Here is a 17,777-nt window from a genome sequence, read left to right on the forward strand (position 1 = left end):
AGATGAACAGCTTACCTGATGTTACAAGTTTGTCCCTTTAGCTCGCTTTGTACGTCAGCAGATTTGAGACGCAGAGAAGAGTTGACCGTGATGTTGGGGAGTCAGGTAAAGAACTATTCTAGAAAGCAGGTAAAACAAAAACAGAAGCCAAAAGATAATACCAACCAAGTAAATATCAGGGTGACTATGTGGTAAAATTGGAAAATGTGGTAAAAAAAAAAACAGGTGGGCTTTACTTTTTCTAGATTGCTTTTTAAAAAAAACTGTCGGTTGCGTTTAGGGAAGGAGTGGGCGGGTCAATTGGTGCTTTTGAAAACACTTTCGGTTAGGTTTAGGGGCAGGTGTGGTTGGGGTATTGGTCGGTTGGTTTTCAGTGAGTCAGTCAACAGTGGCCTCTGGTGGATTTATGTGAGAACAGCAGGCGTGAATGGCCATCGAATAAGAAATTTGAGATCTCAAATGCGTACACAGTGGTCTCTGATGCATTCACGAAAACAAAAAATCTGCAAGAAAGTATTCTCCTGGGAAGTATTTTGTGATCTCTAGAATTGTATATAAGGCTACGCTTATAAGGGCTGTACTGGGCAAAATGAGCCCTAAAGACTAGGTGGTTGCTAGGGTGTTCTACAAGTGGTTACACTGTTGCTATGCAGATGCTCAAATGTTGTAGTTGCCAGGTATTTACCTTGCACTTTGAGTTTTTTTGTATGTTGCTCTGAGATTGCTAGGCTAGACTGTTGCTAGCGTGCTCGGTGTGATTGATAGTTTGCTATGTGGTTGTTAAGAAGTTCTGAGTGGTCAGAGTCCAGAAATAGCACACTTCCCTCACCCCTAATTAAGCATTTTAGCAGAAGTGCGCAAAAATGGAGGTACGCTACTTTTGCAAATGAGTAAGTCAAGGACTTTTAGACAGACAAAATGTCTCAATGGATAAAAGCAGACGAGAATAAAACAAAGTCTGAGGGAAAGTAAAATCTGGGCGCTCTGAAGCTGGGATATTACTCCTCAGCTCAACCCTCAGAGCAGCGGCGTCTGATTGAACGCAAACTCTTTGAGCCTGATGTGTAAATCTTCATTCATATGTATAGGCCTTAGTCAGTCGCAGCACCACAGAGGGATTTAGGATGCCAAATCCCAAAAAGCAATAACCAAAGAGGAAAGACTCCTTAATATCGCTATACGTTGTTTTTCGACATCAAAAGCAAACCCGTCACAGCTGGCTCAGGAATTGGAGGATTAATGTGTAATAACAGCAGGTGACGGGGAGGAATCTCCTCTCCCAGTCATTGTGATGATGTCAGCTACAACCTTTATGGAAATGTTTATTATGCAAATTCGTCCTCAGGAGTCTTGAGACACTGTCATAATTGCATAATGTCAATTCAGTGAGCAACAGAGAAAGGAGGAAAAAATGACACAAATGAGATTTGAAAGCTAATTTAAATCCCGAAACTGCTACACTGTAGATGTTGACAAACTCAGTTTAGCATAGCAAAAGGTTATGATAAACATTAGTTGTATTTAATTACAATATATTTTCAGTTTCTAAAGCTCATCGGTTGTATAATTTGAAGTCAGCACAGCTTGTGCTTAATACTGTGTTGTTATGAAGGTAGGTCATCAGAGTCGCGCGGGTAATTGATATTAAAATCAATCAGACCTGTAATCAAAATTAACTACATGGTAGTTTGCACGGTTGACCTTGAATTCTGATGTGCCAAAAAAATGACTAATATGCAATCCACAGCTTATAACTCAGCAAATATATTTCCTATGTCAACAACTGTTTCTGAATTCTGACAGTAATTCACGACGTTCTTGCTTCATAACAGATTGCAATTTTTTGAATGCATCCTGTGATTACAAAAAGGTAAAATGTTAATTTCTCAGTACATTGAAGTGTTGGAGGTCTTATAATAGTTTCTCACTCTGTACTTTTATTATCTTTTTATTCTCTTTGTAACGTACTACTGCCACCTCTTGGTACGTGATCAAAGACACAGCAAATTATTTAGTGTGTGTGTGTGTGTCTGAGCAAGTCTAAGGACAACAGTGTTTTCAAACATATACCTGTCATATACCTTCATCAATTAGCAAGAGTTTTGAAAAGTGGCTAATGTAATTAAGCCATATGTTTAATCACTGTGCAAAACAAAAAAGAATAGGGAAAAAAAGAATAAGGGAGGAGTAAGGGTGGCATGGTGGTGCAGTACATATCGCTGTTGCCTCATAGCAAAAAGTCTGCTGGTTTGAGCCTCGGCTGGGTCAGTTGGCATTTCTGTGTGGAGTTTGTATGTTCTCCCTGTGCTGGCGTGGGTTTCTTCTGGGTGCTCCGGTTTCCCCCACAATCCAAAAACATGCGCTATAGATGATTTGGGTAAACTAAATTGTCTGTAGTGTATGTGTGTATTTCCTGGTCATCCAGGTTGGGGATTGAGAATTGTGCTAATGAACCACCTTGTAAAAATAAGATGTTATGAAACACCAACATGGTGCAGCTAAATAGTAACAATGATATAAATGACCCTGGTAGTAATGTAAGTAAGAGAAAAGTAAAACAAAATCAAAATAAAACAGTGTTGCCAATAACCTGGACATTTTATTTAATCTACACTCTCATAAATAAAGTTACAAAATCTGTCACTGTGGTGGTACCTTTTCAAAAGTTACACTTTTATACTTTACATCTGCACATTAGTACTTTCATGGTTCACTTTTTTATCTTTTGGTTCACAATTGTACTTTTAAAATACTATGAGGTACAGATTTATACTTCCTAGGTGGTAAAATGTACATTTTAAAAATAAAATATATGATCAATTAGTCATGACAGCATAAGTTTTTAGTTGATTGTAACTTGTTAGACTCTGTTAATCATGCTCTAACTTAATATTATACGTTTTGCAAGCTGTTTTAAGTCAGTTTAACATTATATAAGTTTAATGAACTCTAAGGTTAATTTATTAAAAAATGTAAAAAAAAAAAAAAAAAAAAAAAAAATATATATATATATATATATATATATATATATATATATATATATATATATATATATATATATATATATATATATATATATATTAAAATTTTAAGGCAGCCAGGATTTTTTTTACTGTGTACTTTTTAAGGATCTGTTAGGAACAAAAAGAAGTACATTTTGAAAAGTTAGCCCCCGTCCCCAGTGACAGATTTTGTATTTTTTTTTCTGAGAGTGAAGCCTACGTTTACCTGAGTGATTGTTCACCCAAAATCTGCTTTTAATTTACGCAGAGGCTATCCAAAATATATACGTTTTTTTTTTTTTTTTTTTTCAGTGGGAACATTAAAGAATATATTTAAAAGAATTCTAAATGTAATAATGGATACAGAGGTACAGAGAAAGTGTGAGTGTGTGTGTGTTTGTGTGTGTGTGTGTGTGTGTGTGTGTGTGTGTGTGTGTGTGTATGAAAATGAACATTATCTACAACTATATATAAATGCACCTTTGATGAAAACCAACTTTTGTAAGCTGTTTGGACTGCTTGCTGTTTTGAACTGTTTGTATAGTGTGTCCACAGTCATTGAAGTGATATAAACCCAAAAAGTCTCTTTTTTTAAATTTCCTGATGTTAAAATAGGATTTCAAATCCCAGTTATTTTTAGGCCTATCGCAACGTGACGCAACAAGTAGTGTGGTTTTCCTTGTCCACTGAATAGATTGACAGGCACCATGTTTCTAAAATAACATGTATACACATGTCCACAGAATATTTTGTTTGCAAATAAGCTGGAATTCAAATATTTGTTACAACTTTTTGTAACTTTTATAATTTTTATAGTTTTAAAAGTTTAAAACATTTTTAAACCAGAGCATGTTTGTAATAATTCTTAACCAATAGTGCAAACGGCATTTGTGTGAGACTCATAATTTCAGAAAGGCTTGAATAAACTCCACAACAAATACATCAAATAAACTTACTTGGTATTTTTGACTAATGAGCTGTATTTCAGCTACATCAGTGCCTGTCTCTATTACTGACTGATGTTCATCAGATGTAATGCAGGAGCAGACACTTATATAGGAGTGGTGGGTGGGGAAAAGTAGCTCATTTGCATTTAAAGTCACAGGCTACAAAAACAGCTAATGTACTACTCACACACCAAAAAGAACATATTCTGGAGGCCATGATAAATTATCAGATGGGTATTTTGAGCTGAAACTTTACAGACACATTCAAAGGCTTATCTTACATCTTGCTAAAGGAGAATATCTTTATTATCTTTAAGCCAGAGCATGTATACCTTAGCTTGTGGTCTTCTTCTCATTTAAAAAAAAAAAAAAAAAAAAAAAAAAAAAAAAAACTGTATAACATAACTGCATTAAATAGTCAAACATAAAACCTGATTCATTTACTGTTTTCCAAAGATATGGGGTTTTTCTGGATGGTGGGTATAGTAGGCTAGTAGCTTCTCTAGATTAAAATGTTGCTGTATATGTTATTGCTTTTTTTAAAGTCACAGTGTTAGATAAGTTACTTCAAAAAAGTAACTAATTACTAATTACATCATTAAATTGTATTTAAATTACATTTTGATTATAACGTTTGAAAAGTAACTCAGTTACTCAATAAGTTATTTAATTACTTGACTAAACAAACAGGACATTTTAGCTTTATTTTACAATGTAACACTTTAAGAATAAGAGCAGGTGCTCAGGTTTTCTCCACAGTTGAAAGATATTTTTGAATTGAATAAACTAAATTGGCCGTAGTGTGTGTGTGTGTGTGTGTGTGTGTGTGTGTGTGTGTGTGTGTGTGTGTGTGTGTGTGTGTGTGCGTGTGCGTGTGCGTGTGTGTGTGTGTGTGTGTGCGTGAATGTGAGTTTATAGGTATTTCCCAGAACTGGCTAGCAGCTGGAAGGGCAACCTCTGCGTAAGACATGTGCTGAAAGAGTTGTTGAATTATTCCGCTGTGAGGACCCCTGAAAAATAAGGAACTAAGCTGAAAGAAATGAATGAATGACTTTAAGAATAATAAACATTATATGTATCAAAACACAAGACATTTCAAAGCAAAGGCACAATATTTCATGCATACCAATATATTGATATACATTACTGACTCAGTTAATTGTTTCTCAAGCATGTTCAGTCTGTTTCATAAATTAATTACTCTGCTTCTCTTGATTATTCTACCGCTGCTGAATTTATGTACAGTAGTTTATGTAAAAATAATAACTTTATTTAGGTAAGGTAATCTAATTACAGTAACTTTACTTTGTAACTAATAACACCAAACAATGGTCTCATAATGGTCATTGTTCAAGTTTAAAAACTCTTGACACCTTTTGCGTGAAGTGCTCTTACTGCCCACCAGATGTCAATATTTAACTAAAGTGTTAGAATTGAACTCACGCTGTTGTGACACAAATTGTTCACATTAAGCAACATATTTATTATGCTTATTTTAATTAGGCATAAATATTTAAATGAATATGAGAATGTTTATTTACAGATCAAGATGACTGTATATTATTTACATGTAGCCTACATACACGCGCTAAACTGATTTGAGTGAGATTAGATCTTATAAAGTGTAACTGCAAAGACATAACATTTCAAACCTTTAAGCTTTCAGTACTAAATTCTAGCGCACGTTATTAATAAGATGGAAGCAACCGCTTGAAATTTGCGCCTGCTCTGTTTATACCCGAGTTTACAACTTGTGTGTAGAGATGGTGGACCGTACGGAGCCGCGCAGCCGCAGGATAGACGTGGAGTCAGTCAGTGTCAGGGAGATTGAGGGGACACAGCTGATCTCTCCGCGTGCACTTACACACTCAACTCATGTGTTATGCATCCTCTAAATCTGAAGGAGCCGGGGGAAATACTTTTTTGCGGTGTTTCCCTGCCTGCTCGCCGTGTATCGTCTTTGGGTGAAGGATCTTCCTTGTGTTTGGTGTTTTAGTGAAGAGTGAGGATTACCAGAGTGCTCCAGAGATCAGCGGTGTGTGTTGAGTTTAGCGTCCGGGATGGCCTCATCACGCCAGGACTATATTGCCCCATGGTGGACCTACTGGCTGCACAATTTCCCGCATCTGAATTTTAATTTCCAGACAGTTGATAACACTTTCAAACCGGAGGACGCTAGTTATCAGCAGGTGAGATGAGTCTGTTCTTTGTAGTTTATTTGAGAAAAAATCAAATATTATCATTTTGAGCTAAATGTAGATACTGTAACGTAAATACTTCACTCATGTTGTAGTTTTTAATTAAGTTGTTACACTTTTAGGTTTGTTGTTGAAATTAGTTTTCTGCATATACACAATAATGATTGACTTGTAAAACACTTTTCAAGAGGAAAACAGCAAAAGCAACAACAACAAAAACATTTCATAAAGCCTGCAGCATTTACTTATAGCATGCAATTAAAGCACATCATACCACAGTATATTAGGATTTGGCTTGAAAATATTAAGTAAGCTTGAAAATGAGTTTACCCTATATATATATATATATATATATATATATATATATATATATATATATATATATATATATATATATATATATATATATATATTTCTGTTTAATGGAGGTAAGATTGTTTCAGCACATTTCTAAACATAAAAGTTTTAAAAACCTATTTCTAATAACTGAAAATAATTTATTTTATCTTTGTCATGATGGCAGTAAATAATATTTTACTTGATATTTTTCAAGACACTTCTATATAGCTTAAAGTGACATTTAAAGGCTTAACTAGGTTAAAAAGGTTAACTAGGCAGGTTAGGGGAATTAGGCAAGTTATTCTATAACGATTGTTTGTTCTGTAGACTATCGAAAAAAATATTAGCTTAAAGGGGCTAATAAATTTGTCCCAAAATTGTTTTTTTTAATTTTTTTTTTATTAAAAACTGCTTTTATTCTAGCCAAAATAAAACAAAGAAGACTTTCTCCAGAAGAAAAAAAATATTATCAGACATACTGTGAAAATATATACACACCATGTTTTTTCTATTTTAAAGACGTTTTAAAGACCACCAAGATTGCTGTGGATGGTAAAATATATGAGCCTAATTTTCTGAAATTAGTGTTAACGAACAGTAGGCTTCTGCATAAAATGTGACAGCATCCCAAATATCATCTTGCAATGTTTTCCTTTATTGCAACCATTTTATTAGCCAATAGTTTAAAATATTTAATATTATTACAATGCACATCATAACTTTAAAAATCACCTTCTAATAATAAATTTAGTAAACCTCTTCAGTGACCATCCTTCTTTTCTGTCAGGTTTTTTTTTTCTATTTGGAGGCCAGGCTCAACCTGTCACTTACATTGTATCTGCCAATAGCAAAAATACCTCCAAACTTTTTCAGCACCTCTGTTTCTGCTATTTTTCTTATTCATTGTTCCAATAGAAATTAAAATACAATAGGATTTTCTAAAATCATCATAAACCTTGAACCAAACAAACTAACTATACAAACTTTAAAAGCAAAGTAATCTAAATTTTGAACAAAAAGACAAATATATGTTAGCAAGAGAGCTTAATTTTAAAAAATGCAATTACAAAAAATGCCAGGACATTTTGAAAAGGTCTTCATCAGTTTGACAGCACAGCGTTACAGCAAATTATCACAACACAAACACATTTTTAAAAAACAAGCTGCATTTTAACACAAGACAAACAGTTAAGAAAATCCTCTGCATTTTCACACAGTGCAAAGGAAACGATTCAAGGAAATCATAAAACATGACAGACCCGGCTATTTAGGTTCTTATAAACCTAAATAAAGGCTTATAAATACTAAAGTCACAGGAATCGGAATATTAAAATGAACATAAAATAAACATATAAAAAACTGCAGGTGTTAACATAAAATATTTGCATTGTGAAAAACGTCAGATGCTTATTTATTTTTAAATTGGAGATAAATGTTTTAAATGGATTTGAGAGAGTGTTTTTGAAGATCAAGAGGACTATATATTATTTACATGACAGACACAGATTAGCCTTATGTTTAGAGTACAATAAAAAAGGTATTTGTAATAATTCAACTTTTAATATCATATTCTAGTGCACGTTATTGACATATTTACTTAAAAACTGTTTCTGTGCGTTTTATACCTCATTTTATATTGAGATTTATTTCACTATATATTGAATATATATATTATAAAAAAAGTTCATTTAAATCTGGTATTTTTATTTTCTTATTGCTAAAGTCTAAAAAAATGATATTCATTAGATTTATTCATTTTTTTATAAGTTAACTGGTTGCAAATGATGTATGTTGGCTGAATTTATACAAACAAATTCAATTTATTAATGTTCAACTTAATTTGATTTTTTTTTTCTTTAATTCTGCCCATATAAATTGTGGGTTTTTATCAAAACAAGGTATTAGAGTACGTGTCCCGTTCAAGGTCACATTTCTCTGGGTTACTTGTAGAAGTCAATAAAGGAGCAGTGAAACAAGTTTATTTCATCCCTCATTCTAAAATATATATTTTTTCTCTTGGTTAAATTGTCGTGCTAGTTCTTTTTTTAAACTCAACAATTATTTTTATGTTTTAGATGGTTTGACAACATACTGATTTTAATTAAAATGCATATAGCAAAAAATCCAGTGTGCAATATAATAAATAAAGTAATCGTGTGGTTTTAGTTTTTTTCTACTCTGTAAACTAAAAATCTGTCCAATTTACAGTAAAAATGGCAGCCTTGATTGACACTTTTTTTTTAACGGTAAACTACTGTATTTAATTACTTTCATTATATTATTTTTAATATTATGTCAACATTAGAATCAACATAACACTCTAATGTACATAAGAGTAATGTTAAAAAAAATGCATACAAGCGAAGTGTTATGAAAGGAATTCTGTCAATTTATGGTTATTAACCGTATATACTAAGAAAATACTGTTAACAATGATACAAATATTTACTGTAGCGTTTTTACAATTAGTTTTTTTTTTTACAATTGAAATTATGGCTGCACAATATATTGTTTTAGCATCGATATCACAATGTGTGCACCCGCTATAATCACATTGTAGGATTTACAATGTTGAATCTGGATTATAGTTGAACAGAAGCCACAAAAATATTTTTAGAGTCACTGCTAAGCTTAACCATAATTGGTATTTGGTATGTATTTTTATTCTATTATTGCAAATGTCTAAATGTACTGAAAATTGTATTGGACTTACCCATTTTTTTAAGGTAACTGGCTTCAAACAATTTATATTAGCTGAATTTAAACACAAATAAATACATTTCAGTAATGTTCAACATAATTTTTTGTTTATATTCAGCCCATATAAATTGTTTGCAACCAGTTACCTTAAAAAATGAGTAAATCCAAAAAATACTTTTCTTCCGTGCGTTTACTATTTTTTTAATTGCTTTACAATAATAACATAGTAAAGCAGAATTAAAAAAGCCCAATACAGATTAATTGTCATGATCTACTGTGTTGAGCTTGACACATTATATTTGTTATTATACCCATTTTTTTTTTTTTTTTTAACTAATAAACACGCTTATCACTATTGAGCAACCTTTTAATGTTTACTACAATAGTTTGGATATTTAGTCTGACATAGTAAAGTATGACTTTACATTACTAAACATTTAGTTGACTGTGAGCAATGTTTTACTTTGGTTTACAAGATTTTTGGCAGCTAATTGATTGGCTGCTTATATGATCAGTTAGAATTTGCAAAATTAGTTAAAATTAGGGCTGCACAATATATCGTTTCAGTATCGATATCGCAATGTTTGCATTCACGATAGTCACATCGCAGCATCTGCAATGTGGAGTTGGGATTATTATTGTTGATTAGCAATGAAGAATGTACTTTTCAGTGTTTACGTTACATTTGATTTCAATAATGGGGCAGGACAAAATAGCAATATGCATGAAGTGACTCTTCACGTAATGGTGGATCGAACATATATGAATTTTGCAACTCTAAGAAAGATATGCTGTTAATAAAATGAATTCATCTTATACCTTTTTGATGCATTTTTTCCTGTTCAATGTATAATAATATAATATAATAATTAAAATATATGTTGTAAATCTCAATTAAAAAAAATGTAATCAAAATAATATAAATCGGAAGTTTACCACTGTAAAGCCAATAAGTGATAATCAAGTTATCATCATGTCAGTGGTTCTCAGTTCCTGTCCTCGCACCTCAATGTTCATAGGACTCGAATTTTCAAATCCAGTGAGTAATGGATGTTTAAAATGGTAAAATTAACATTAAAATTTCATCAATGCACAATAAAATAATCTTCAGCATTTGTTAATGCATTAACGCAATAATAACGTTAACTCGTTCAGCCAAATTAAAGTGTTTTATGAAAGCCAAGTACATTATGGTGCTTCATGAGAATGCACTTACTAATTGCACTCTAGCTGAAATGACACAATATCAGACTTGTAGTAATGCTGTATTTTATTTATAATACTACTGCTGTTGAGATATATCACACTCCTACTCACGTAATATTCCGCATTTAAGACAACAATGGCACAAAAATACAGCGTTGCATTCAGCACCCAGGGACTTTGTTCTAAAACTGTGTGAGAAATGTCAGTAAACTCTATAAATGTGCAATATCGATTGGCGATGTGTCGTCTGGTGTGTCAGATCTCCATTAAAGACACTCTGTTTCTGTTACACTGTAATTTGTACCCAAGCAGAACGTGCCGTCTCCAGAGGAACATTTTCCTCATTGATTCAGTCAATACTTCTGCTGGAGTTTTTATCAAAGGAGATATTACATACGTGCCCTGTTCAAGGTCACATTTCTCTGGGTTATTTGAAGAAATCGATGGAAGAGCAGCCAAACAAGTCTATTTCGTCCCTCATTCTAAAATAAAATACTTGTATTTATTTATTTATTTTTTTACCTCTCGGTTAAATTTCCTTGCTGGTTCTTTTTTTGAAATCAGTCTCAACAATTTTTCTCATAGATGATTTGACATTAAAGAGATTTTAATTGATAATTAATTAGGTAAAAAACACTATAATTTAATATATGTTAGGGTTGGGCAATCTTGCAAAAAAAAAAAAAAAGATCATGATATCATGTTTCATATCATTCGATATCAATAATTATTGAATATTTTCTTTTAACAATACATATAGGATTATATAGGAATATTTTTTTTTAAATTTACCAACATTACTTAGGCAAACAGTTTTAATAGTCAAAATCGAAAGTATTTAAACAAAATATATCATCACTTAAATCTCACTATTACTGTGGTAAACGTGATATTTAATTACTTTAGTTGTCTATATCTAATGACATTCCTCGAATTTGGTCTTTTGAAACTATTACTTGTTACTAAATAAATTACTTGTTCTTAGGTGATTTACTGTTACTGAGCACAAAGATAGGTTAATATATTATTTAATGTAACCACGTATACTGATTCTGCACATTTGACTGATTGCATTTATTTTCTATAATGTATAAACTGTCCGTTATACTTATATAATGGCCATTATTAAAACTGATATTTAATGATATAAATTTGATATTTTACTGATATTTATTTAAATTATATAAAAAATTTTCATATCTACATTGCAAAGTCTGAACTTACAAGAAAAAAAATGCAAGACTGAGCTTTTTGTATGCTATACTTAAAATTAAGGAAAAAGCTCCAATCAGATGTGTTTTCGATGTCTCCATTTTTCCCATCCACACTAACACGAAGCAGCTGCATTTTAAAATAAAAATGGCCTCTCCAGCATTTTTTTAAAAAGCTCAGTTTTTGGCGCTCAATCTCTGACATAGTGTTAACGAATGGCGTAACCATAGCAAAACTTATGCATTTTAAAACTAAAACGAGTTAGTGTAAATGGGGCCTTGATAAATAAAATGTTACAAAGTGTGTGCAATGATAAAGTGTGAACGCTAACCAATCAAAGCAAACTTAAAGGTGTGATTAATGGTACAGTAAACCTCAAACTCTGTCAACAACACAAATTCTGATAATCAAGCTTTCAATTAAAGGAACCAACCATCATTATTCACATACATGGCAACATTAAAAATTGTAAAGTTGGATGACTACATTACCCCCTATGCTAAAAAATCTTTTAAATGGGGAGATGCTGGGATGCACAAGAAAAGAAACCAAAAAGCCACTCTGGTGACATCATTTTTTATTTACAATCTTCTCATTGCTGCTATACGGCACTCATTTTAGCATGTGTTGTCATTCTGACCTGAAGTGACTAGCACGTGGATTCTTTGCCCATTTACAATGGACTTTGCGCTTGCACTTTCCTGGCATCTCCCGTAACTAGCTTTTACAAGCATTTTCTCAGAGGATAACTAGTAAGTAACAAAAGTAAAAACCACTACAGTGTTTGGGTGCGCTGTGTTAATATGAGGTAATGGTAGTCTAAAAGTCGGCTCACTTGTGTGGCTTGAAAATACACGTTATTAAGTTAATAAACAGTCAGAAGCTATTCTTTTAGAACAACTTTATGATGTAGTTTTCTCAACTTTTGGAATGATTGTATAATAGGACTGGACAATATATTGTTTCAGCCTGATATCGCTATGTGCACATTAGCAACAGTCACATCGCAAGATGTGCAATTTTGAGTCTAAATTATAGTTAACCAGGAGTCACAGAATTCTATTTAATTAATGTATTTATATAGAATTTTTACATTTCTGTAATAATAATAATAATAAATCTGACTTTCTAGTCCAAGAATGTACATTCCAAAGCAAAAACAAGATTATTTTACTTGCTCCACTGGCACATAATTTTTATTTGTTTTAAGTGTTTTAAGAAATAAAATAAATTATTTACTTCTTCTGTTAAGTTGAAAACAAAACAATAGTTTTACTTGATCTAAGATTTTTTTTTATATTTGGTCTAGAAATGAGACGAAGCAAAGTAAGAAAAACATTTTTGCATTGTGATTATTCAAGTTTCTGTACCTGAATACTATTAAGGCCCGTGCACACCGAGATGTTTTTTTGCATGTCTTTTCTATCGACTAAATAAAGGCTGTCAATGTGATCGTGCACACCAACGCGCAAAAAGGCAGGGAAAAAAATGTCATAAAAAAAAATAAACACCTCATGCTCGTTTTTTTTTTGTTTTGGCGCGCTGAGCAATAATCTCTGGTGAGCAATAATCATTTCTTCATCGCTAGAGCTGGAGCTGCTACTTGAACCATTGATAACGGCAAGCATGTCAACTTTGTCTTTTATCTTCAGGGTTACAAGTGGGTGTTAGAAGCTTAAAGTTGTGTAGCTCCATCTAACGTCAAGGAGTGATTTTGCATACTCTTCTGCTCGACACCAGTGAAAATCGCTTGGGTTTGAATCTGGAAAAAATGTCCTGAAAAACGCTGACGATAAACGCAAACGAAAACCATCAAATTGTATTATTTAAACTAACTTGTGAAACTGTACTCATATCGCAATAATTATTGCGAAACTGTATTCATATCGCAATAATTATTGCAGGAAAATAAAATATTGCAATATCAGATTTTTCCAATTATCATATAGTCATGGTTTTCTTTAAAGCAGGGGTGCTCAACCCTGTTCAGATCTACCTTCCTGCAGAATTTAGCTTCAATCTTAATGAAACACAACTAAACCAACTTGAAGTACTGTAGTTATTAAAATCAGGTGTGCTTAATCAAGTTTGCAGCTTAAATCTGTAGGAATGTGGATCTCCAGGAACAGGTTTGGACACCCATGCTTTAAAGCATATTATGATTTATTTAGGTATTTTATTTGGAATAGATATTTGAGTGCATTACCTGTACCACATAACCAGAGTGCTAATTTTTGGTAAGGATGTGTATGCATACGTAATATCTATTTTCATCTTGTTTGCTCTACTGAATAGGCCTCTATCTCTCCTCAGTATGTTTTCATTAGCACTGGCAGGAAGCTTGAATGAATGCTTTGATCTTTTGCTGAACTTCCTCTGATAACAATGCATGGCACATCAAGATCTTTCTTTCTTTCTTTCTTTCTTTCTTTCTTTCTTTCTTTCTTTCTTTCTTTCTTTCTTTCTTTCTTTCTTTCTTTCTTTCTTTCTTTCTTTCCGGCTGATGACTGTCACAAGTGTTTGTAAGCATATTCTTGTATTCTTTAATCTGCAAGTTTAAGTCAATAACAGGTTAATGAAATAATTATTCAATATGTTTACAATTGATGATTGCAATAAAACAAAGTGTCTAGAAGACTCTTTTATCATTCTAGCTTTAAAACAAGGATGCACAAATTTTACTTCTGAAGTACCAAAAACCAAACTTAATTGAGGCTTGTGGGCCACATGTAAACAGTTTTAATTCCCTTCGTATTTTTAATTTTATTAAAAAATAGTTTTAATTTTATTTAATAATGTTTAAAAATGACTAAAAACAAAGCTTTATATTAACTAATACAGTATATTTTTTTTACATTTTATAATGAACTTATTACCATAAAAACAAAACAATGTAATTTACAATAGAATTACACTATAGTTTTTGCTTTGATTTGATTGCCAATGTTTTTTTTTATTATCCTCTATTTATCGAGTGACAGTATATACATTTTTAAAAATCTGATTCATTTACAAAATTTAATTTCAACATTTTATTTGAGTTTGTTTTGTTGCTCAGCAATAAAATAAACAAAAGGTTAAATCAAATTGCAAATGACCATCTCAACATAATTCTCACTCTCCTCTTAGCTGCACAATATTGTAAAAATTTGATATTGCAATATTTTGTTTTGTTGAAATATATATTGTGATATGAATTTAATTTAACCTGTTGATTTGAATAGGTTTATTTTGAAAGATTTAATTAATTTAGATCAACTGTGATTACTGAGAAGTCTTTTTTCTATGTATAGTAGTATGTCATTACAAAATATACATTACAAGAATATATGAATAAGACTAAGGAAAACTATGAAAAGGGAGGGGTGGCTGGGGGCATCAGCCACCATTGGCAGACGGAGATATGACTGAGGCCTCTCTTGCATGATCTCGGAGTTGCGCGCACTCGCTTTTGCACGCATATGTGACAGGATACAGGTTAATAAACTGCTGTATGGATATCTGTTATGTTAATCTACAAAATAAACCTGATTTAACGTTCACAAACTAGGATTGAAGCATCTTCTTTTATAATTGTTCTGACATGCGGCTGTGCTGATGAAGTGAATCTCATTACACACATGCTCTGTTTTAAAACATTTTAAACTTGTAAAACTCACTCTTGATTACATTTGATGATGATTGATGATCCTAGCAAACTGAACAGACCTAATTCCCGGTTGCTTTGTGCACATCTGGTCTTGTTGATATGATTATATGTGTTATAAAGTGTAATTTAAAGACTTAACTAGGTTAATTAGAATAATTTGTCAAGTTATTGTATAACTGGTTTGTTGTGTAGACAATCAAAAAATATACTGTAATTATTTCTTAAGGATGCTAATAATACTGACCCTAAAATAGTTTTTGTTTTTAATTAAAAACTGCAAGAAATAATAAATATAAAACTATTAAAAATAAGACTTATTATGACTTCAAAGGAAGTATTTTTGTTTCATATAGCAAATTACTGTTGAAAATCTTTTTGTTAAAGATCACTGGGGAAATATTATTTTAACTTAAATGGAGAGCAAAAACAAATTACCTCATCAGTGTCTGTTAAAGTTTACAGGTGCATTATTTAGATTATTCTAAATATTTACATTATTTAGAGGTATTTATTTATTTATTTATTTATTTATAATTTTTTTTATGAAGACTGCAGAGGGATGCATCAAAAAATGACTTTGAATAGTTGTTTATGTAGTTAGTGATGTATGTTTAAGTTTGTTACCTAAAAGTACAAGTGGCCCCTTCTCAGCCCCCTCAGTCACACTGGTCTAGAACCGCCACTGCCAGCACTGTTTTAAACACATACTTTAGCATTTATATTTCTGCCTTTTTAATTATATATATATATATATATATATATATATATATATATATATATATATATATATATACACACACATACATATACACATACATACATACAGTATATACATACATACAGTATATACATACATACATACAGTACATACATACATACATACATACATATATACGTGTATATATATATATATATATATATATATATATATATATATATATATATATATATATATATATATATATATATATTATTAAAGTAAATTATTTGAAATAAAAAATAGGTTTTTATCTTGTTTACAGTATGTGTTATTTTTTGCAGTTGATGTTTACTTATTGTTGAAAACATTTGTATTATAAAACTGTAACACTCTAAATTAAAAAAAAAAAAATAATATATATATATATATATATATATATATATATATATATATATATATATTTAATCTCTGTTTTGGCCGTGGAATAGCCATTGAAGCTGACATGGCAATAAACTCTCTCTTTCTTAGATTATTTGTTTAATTTTAATTTGTTCCTTTCCTGGCTGGTTTACTTATTTTGTTGATGTAATGGTATAACCACAGTTAGTTTATGACAAGTGCCGATTTTAATTTGTTAATTAAATAAATCATTATCTCAAATAATTCATTTTGTACAAATTATTTATTTTAAAAACGAAGCAATAAAGCCACAAGTTCTGAAGCATATGTTCCGCATGCTGTGGCTTTGTTTGGAATTTTATTAATTGGCGCAAATACTGTATAATGCCATTCAATATGATCACTTTTATGAATATTATGTGCAGCTCAGAACAAGCTTTAATTTATTTGATGATTAATCGTATCTATAAAATTCTTTGGAAAACCTAAAAGCTTAAACTGCATATACATTTTGCTTGAGCTCTATGTTTTAAATAACCTCATTTTGAAAATGAGATGTTTCCTCTTTGAGCCATATGCTGAAATATCAATTAAAGTTAATCGTCATTCAGTGGTCCTGGATCAAATGATTTATGTAATTTGAAGGAAGATTCATAGGTAGTAATTTGCAATAATTGGATGTTTGTTAGTTTAAATGGCTCACCTTTTTCATTGCTACTTTGGCATAAAAATATAATTGGAATTCCTGAACGAAATATGAGTTTCAGTAATGAATACCACCTTTAGGGATCTATTAAAGTTGTAGAAAAGATTTGCACCATTTCATTATTGTAACAGAGTCATTCTGATTTTACACTTGTAAGAAAAACTCAAGAGTTTGGTGTTTTGACTGTACCAGTTTAAGCGTTAAAAATAATTACACACCACTCTTCAGTGATTATAGCAATTTTGCCCAGAATTTCCCAAGAGCATGTCATGATTGTATAATGTTGACTTTTTTTTTTCTTTTTGCTCACTCTGTCATAACTACTTTCGGCCCTTTGACTTTGAAGTTAAAAAGCACGGACTGGTCTTCATCTTTGCCTTCTTTTTCAGCCTTCTCTTAACCTAATAATATATCTAATATGTTTATATCTGACTGTCCTTTGGTAGCCCTGGATCACAAGACTCCAGAGCTTTCGTGCTTTACTTTCATCACATGATGTTCAGCCCATGTGAGTTGCCATGGCGATGCACATGGGGGCCCAAACTCGCCCTCATAACTACCATTTATATAGTTTGTCCACCCACAGCTTCCACAATCTGTTCAAAACATCAACACAATGGGTCACAGAAATGCACACACCTCTGCTTTTCAAATTTGTGCATATTTTCTCAAGGGTAATTGCTCGGCTCCATAGTTTTGATTCTCCCTTTTTTTCATCA

The 17,777-nt window shown here is 31.6% G+C and overlaps 1 protein-coding gene across 1 annotated transcript in view; it reads left to right on the forward strand.

Moving 5' to 3' along the window:
• Positions 1 to 5,816: 5,816 nt before the first annotated feature.
• The window catches only part of ttyh2l (tweety homolog 2, like), a 102,990-nt gene continuing 91,029 nt past the window's right edge, over positions 5,817 to 17,777 (forward strand). Inside the window, 1 exon segment of the mRNA NM_213256.1 lies at positions 5,817 to 6,138. Coding sequence (NP_998421.1) covers positions 6,010 to 6,138 — 129 coding nt within the window. The 5' untranslated portion in view covers positions 5,817 to 6,009.

The sequence above is a fragment of the Danio rerio genome, chromosome 3, assembly GCF_052040795.2.
Source record: "Danio rerio strain M-AB ecotype USA chromosome 3, GRCz13ab, whole genome shotgun sequence".
Classification (NCBI taxonomy): Eukaryota; Metazoa; Chordata; class Actinopteri; order Cypriniformes; family Danionidae; genus Danio; species Danio rerio.